Consider the following 6,452-nt stretch of genomic DNA (forward strand, 5'->3'; position numbering starts at 1 on the left):
CGCTTCTCTTGCAGGCGCTCTTACCACCATTGCCTTTTTTATCGCCCCCCTTACCGCTCCTCTTGCAGCCGCTCTGACCACCATTGCCTTTGTTACCGCCCCCCTCCAACACCTCACCGCTACCGCTGCTCATACACCCCCCTGGGTAGGGGCGGCCGAGGCAGGGCCCCTCGAGCAACCGGAACAGGTTGATGAGGAACATCAGGGCCAAGAGCCTGAGGAAGATAGGCGTGTGACGTACGCGGTAAAGGTCTGCCGGAAGAAAAATATCCTCATTCCTTTCCAATCCAGCTAAAAAATAAAAACACATTTGTTCATTCACAAAATGGTGCAGAAGAATATTCCCCCTCTTCATCTTATAATGCTCATTTACAAAACTCCTTTTTAAATCCACTAAGACGAACTCCTTGCAAATTAAAATATCAACTATCACCTGAACAAGCTTATTCAAATACTCGCTGCTCACTTTCAGCATGTCTTCATTTTGAATAAGAGAAAAAAAGAATGACGAGAGAAAAGGGATCACAGCACTTCTTACTACAGACAGCTTCGTCTGTCCGTACTCCATAATTCTTTGTACATAATTCAGGATAAGAAAGGGGCGCCCTTCATCTGTGTGATCAGCAACCCACTTGTCATTCTTATCGGCGGGGCTTCTACATTTCACCTCATCATCTTCACTGTTACCTTCCGTGTTACTTCCCCTTGATGGTCCTTTGCCACGCCTCCCCCCTCCAGTCACCTCCACATGCAAACCCATGTCATGCTTCACAATGAGAGGGTGGAACAGCGTGATGAAGAGCAGCTCCAGGATGCGAGAAGGGTACTTGCACGCGCAGCATCGGTCAATCAGGATATCGCTTTGCTTTAATAGAAGCGTCAGGATGTATGTCCTTTCGTCCGCCCCTAAAGGGGAGGCACCCCCAACAAGGTCGCCACTAAAAGTGCCATCACCAAACACCGCGGGGATGACGAACCGCCTGATGATCATATACACATACACGAGTTCCCCTTTGCACAGCTCAATGTCACTAATAACTTTTTCCGCGAAGGGGAGGATGTCCCCCCCGAAGATGGAGCCTCTGTCCCCTGATCCCCCCATACACATGCTCTTATAAGCATATTTGTACTTGTAATAATTGAACACTTCACAGTGCTTATCCCCGTAGCGCCTTGTCCTTCCTTCCTTGTTCCTTTCCTTCCCTTTACTCTTCCCTTCTGTTGAAACTGCGCAACTCGTTTGGCTCACCTGCAAATGGATGATCATCTCATTGGGGACTGCTTCCAGTGGGGGTGAAAACAAGGCACAGGTGCTAGATAAAAACGCAACAGCTAAAATGATTTTCGTAACATCTTCCTGTCTTCCCCCCTTTTGAACAAAATTAACAATGTACTTGACACACTGGTCATGTAGTGCCTTTGCCTGGAGGTGGAAGCGACCATTTGCCTTCACCAACTTGTGATCACTCGGGAGGGGAAAGAAGTATTCCTTCATAGTTTCACTGTGTAATTTGTTAAGTGAAGATACTCCCCCCTGCTCCATTTCAACATCACCCTCTCGATGGTAATAATGAAAAGACGCGTTCATGTTGTTTGGCAGGATATACTCGAGGGCATCTACAAAGGGGAGGAGCTCCTTCAGGGGGATCTCCCCTTCCTGGTCATTCTCATACGAATCTCCATTCTGCTCTACAGCCACTTCACAAGCCGAGTCAACTCCCTCATCTAAGAAGTACCTTTCAATCTTCAAAAGAAGCCCCGTCATTACATTTTCCATACTACCTTCATCAAACACGTGGCTTACCCCATACTTGAGGACATAAAAAAGGAACCGATTCACTAGTTCGTGTATCTGTTCTCCACCACGACATAGGAGAAGGAGTAAGCTACCACTCTTCACATCATTATGCATCACCAACAAAATAAAAAAACGCACGTAACCCGCAAAGTACACATGCTCATTGGACAAAAGGACGTGGTTGAAGTGGTTAAGAAAATGAGTTAAGAAAATATCACTGGTTGAATTCTTAATCGAAATGAAACTTCCTCCTCCCGCTTGAGAATTGTTTCCCCCACTTGATGCCGCCATGCAATTCATATTTAACTTGAGCAAAGAGTAAAAGACTTTCATGTGTCTGCAAAAAAACTCATCCCCGAACGAGTCCAAAAAGATACAGTAATCTTTAACCCTCCTGAATATATTTACGTGGTGATTTATTTTAACCGTGGTCTCTAACAGCAGTGTCAGGGTATCACTTCTTCTGCTTACCGGGATGCTCTTCACATTTTTCACAATGCCCACGAGCACCTCGTGCAGGTCGTCCATCATGCCACACTTCGAGCCGCCCATCGAGTCTGCCTGACCGCGGGTGGCACCCCCCAGCAGACGCAGCGCCTCGAGCAGCCCCTCCAACACAACGCGAATATTAATGTGAAAAAACCTCACCCCATGCAGGCCAAGCAAAAAATACTTAACCATTAACAGGGGAGTCCCCTTCAACACTTTTATCACTATCAGGTTCTTCAAACGGAACTCATAAAATGGAATGTCTCCCCTGATGAACAGAGTTGGCCTTATGCACTCGTTAAAGAAAATGTGGAAGAGGAACGTGTCGCTCATGCAGTTGAGCAGCGTCTCCACGTCGAGTGACCCATCCGGTGGAGTAGCGGCCCCTCCTGCGGCAGTTCCTCCGACGGTTCCTCCAGCACTTCTTCCAACATGGGTAACCTCCCCTGCCGCTTCTCTACCCACCGTGCACCCCATGTCGCCTCGACTCACCAACTGGCAAAGGGCAAATCGAGTCACCGTCCCGTTGCTATGACGAAGAAGCAGCCAAATGAGCAGCTCCGCCTGACGCAGAATTAAAAAATCCCACACCTTCAAAAACCTCATTTCTCCCTTCCCTACGTCGCTCCCTGCACAGCACTGGAAAATGAACAAGTCCATATCGTCAAACGGGGCGGGTGTGTCACCTGTGCTGCTACTCCAAGTGGCCCCTTCACCTGCAGACACACTGGGGTGAATACTCTCATGGTTTCCACGCCATTCGTCTGGCACCCCTGGCGACCCCCCTGATGGCGCCTTCGCCAACCGCCTGTCTTCCTTCCGCTTCGCCTCGTACTTCCTCCTAATCGCACTGACCACGCGCAACAGGATAACCATCTTGTGCCAATTCGCTTTTAACAAATGAACAGAAAAGTTTTGCATGCACCTTAAGATGCACGTGTAGAGTTCCCAGGCTTCACTAAATTGCTTCCCCCCTCGTTCCTTCCTTTCAGCCACTCCCTCTACCCCACTTACGAGGCCATCAAACAGGTATATCACCTTCTTCACAATCTCTTCACTCATGTATGCTCTATTATGGAGCAGCAAGAAAAAACGCACGTCGTTCAAGTTGGCCTTCATTAAAAAATTCTCATCATACAGGTAGTCCATGTAAAGCACTTGGTAAGTGTACATATCGTTTAACAGATCTGAAGCGGTCTCTCTCCATTCTTTCGCGTAACAATTTGTGTTATAAGCGAGGTAGGTCTTGAGCAGCGGCGTGGCTTCGCTACAAGTCGCCTCGGTGCCTTCCTCCAATCCGTCCAGCTCCAAACCAAGGCCGTTACTCACACAAAAGAACATCCGCTGAGTCACCTCGAGACATACTTGCTCCATCTCGCACCTACTGAACAGGTACTCCTTGGCCGTATTGCAAAAATCCTTTATTATCACATCGCGCATCGGGGCGTTGCTCACAAATGGGAGCAGATGCAAAATGTCTCTCGCCATGTACTTCACTTTGGCCAGACCCCATATGGCAGTTCCTTCGGAGGGTTCTCCCTTTTCGCCGCTCTCGCCCTGTCCTCTCTTCTTGGCGTGCGCGGGGTGCCTGGTGCGTTCCACATCTGCGCTCCCCTCCGTGACCTTCCTCCCCACCTTCTCCACCACCAAAGCGAACAAATGACACAAAGCCCTGAAATGAAATTCCTCACTGCTCAGGAGCTCATCATAGGGGAGCCCCCCCACACTCGGCGCCTTCTCCGGTGCATCCCCCTCGTCTGCCTCCCCAAACCCGCTCGCAAAATTGCCAGCCAAATTATGAGCGAACCCACTACGAGACCGAAACCACCGTTGCACCTTTATATAAAAAAGGAAAACTTCTTTGTTCTCTCTAACGTCTGTCTCGACCCTTCCCCTTATGCACCTTAGTAAAAGCAGCAGAAGATGCAGGGTGCCGTCCGTGTCCCCTGGTTCGTCCCTCGCTTCAAAAGTTAAGACAAGCACATCTGTTAAAAATTTAAATAAAATCGGGTTCTTGAACCCGTTTGATTTGATCAACTGGATTATCCAACTGGTGTCAATGTGGAGGAACTCTTTGCTGAAATATTTTTCATACAGCGAATTTAAAAAAAGAATTAAAAATTTCATTTCCTCAAATGTTTTGTCGTCCATTCGTTTCTCTGCTTCTATTTGGCTAGCTATGTGTTTGCTTATTCCCATGGCCAATTCCTTCTTATCAACATTAGCCATGAAAAACTCAGTCATGTCACAAAAGAACCGGTTCAGGCTGTCCTCCCGTCGTTCTACTTTCCCCATTCCCCTACGACAGAAACTTAGTAGAGCGCTTAAAGCGTCTGATGTGTCGCGTTCCTGGTTAGCCATGTTGACCGGGGCGGCAGAACAAGAAGAGGTGGGCGCGAAGAGGAAGAAGTGCGGGTGAAAAATTGCGAGAAAGCTTTGGGTCAAACTGCAAATCGTGGTTAAGCGTAAGGACGCCCTCTTTTCAATTTGTGCTTCGTGAGAATGATCCTTCCACGAGGCCACAATCCTATCTCCCGCTCCACCGCTTTTTAATGCCTCTTCCCCTGGGTAGCCCTCACCAAAAGTGCGGCGACGAGAAACTAATTTGGGCCTAATGGGGCCACTTCATCACTCGACAAAGAAGCTATAATAAAGTGGGCTACCGTTCAAATGTTACTTGAACCCATTGTGGGAAAAAAACCCTTCACTCTACCCTCCACGTCAAATGGTAGGAATATGAAACGAATTTGGCACATTGGAAAATCGAATAAACTTTGTAACTTTTTTTTTTTTTTTTTTTTTTTTTTTCTATTGTAATATCTACCCCCCCTTTTTTTTTTTTTTTTTTTTTGGCGAAACATCATGGACCCATTTGGGGGGAAAATGCTCAGAGGGATTCTCCTGTTCTTCTCTCTGTTGGCAATTCGGGGAGGTCCGAGAGGAGGGGCAGCTCACCACACATATGTGTGTATTCACGCGAGCATGCATTTGTGTTCTGTGCGTAGGTGTTCTATGCGGTCGTGTTAATGAGTACGTGTTAATGCGAGGGGGGGAGGAGGCCCTCGCCCACTACACGCGCACCCCAGTGTACCCCATTGAGCATAAAAAGAAACTCACCCATATCTGCCTCAGGTGTTTCACAAGATGCAAGGACCTGCCGCAAAGACTACTCGTATGGGAGTTGCCTCCACCAACCCTAAGCACGCACTGGGGGAAGACGTGTGTCTGCCCCTTGTGATGTGTATCCTCCACACAATGAAGAAGGAAGGAGGTGGACATGCCTACGCACGTGTATATATTTATGTCAATTATTATATATATATTTTTTTTTTTTTTTGGAAAATCGAATAAACTTTGTAACACTTTTTTTTTTTTTTTTTTTACGACCTGTTGCAAGCTTTTTTTTTTTCTCTTCAAGGGGGTAAAAATAACATGCTGTGCGAGAATCACTTATATAAAGTCGTCCTTTTGTGGGGACTTTTTTTTATTCGAGTGGACTCATGGGGTGGTCCTCACCGTATCGTCCTCGTCAGGAGGAAGGACAGCCAGACTGGTCGGTCTCCAATCTCATAGTGGATAATTTTTCTGTGGGGGAAAATTTCTCCTCAACAGAATTAACAATGTGTTATGCGCTTCTTCAGGTGTTGGGGGAAAGCACGTTGCTCTCACTTTATTAAATCGGTGTACGTACACAAAGGTGTGTTTACCGCGTGGCGATGGGGGTAGCCCCAGCCTCCTTCGCACAGTTCCGCGAGAAAAACGACAAACATGTGACACGCATTCATCAACCAGGGTACTACCACAACGCGGTTACCACTCTGCAGCGTGCCTTTCCCCGTTTCGTCTTCTTGTGGCTTCCCCCTTTTTTTTTTTTTTTTTTTTTTTTTTGTCCCTAATTTTAGTTGTTTCTGAATGGAGAAAAGTTGCTAGCCATTCCGCAATTGCCAGAGAGTGAATTTTCCACGGCATTCACATAACCTGTTTAGGTGCCACATGCATGTGATGTTATGTGCATGTATGTATACTTGTTCTATCCGGCAGGGGAGTCAACGGTGCGAGGAGCGTCCACTGAGTGAGCAACCTCCATTTTGCAACACGTCTTTCCCGGTGTTTTTGTCACCCGTCCTTTATCTCGTATACATAACACTTTTTTTTTTTTTTTTTT

At 47.2% G+C, this 6,452-nt stretch overlaps 1 protein-coding gene across 1 annotated transcript in view; it reads right to left on the minus strand.

The window, feature by feature from the left end:
• AK88_04202 (uncharacterized protein) overlaps positions 1 to 4,648 on the minus strand; it is a gene marked incomplete at both ends in the record, with an annotated part of 6,818 nt that extends 2,170 nt beyond the window's left edge. The window contains one exon of the mRNA XM_012481812.1: positions 55 to 4,648. Within this exon, the coding sequence (XP_012337235.1) occupies positions 55 to 4,648 (4,594 nt within the window). The remainder of the gene's footprint in view (positions 1 to 54) is intronic.
• Between the last annotated feature and the right edge of the window lie 1,804 nt (positions 4,649 to 6,452).

This window comes from Plasmodium fragile, assembly GCF_000956335.1.
Source record: "Plasmodium fragile strain nilgiri unplaced genomic scaffold supercont1.56, whole genome shotgun sequence".
Taxonomy (NCBI): Eukaryota; Apicomplexa; class Aconoidasida; order Haemosporida; family Plasmodiidae; genus Plasmodium; species Plasmodium fragile.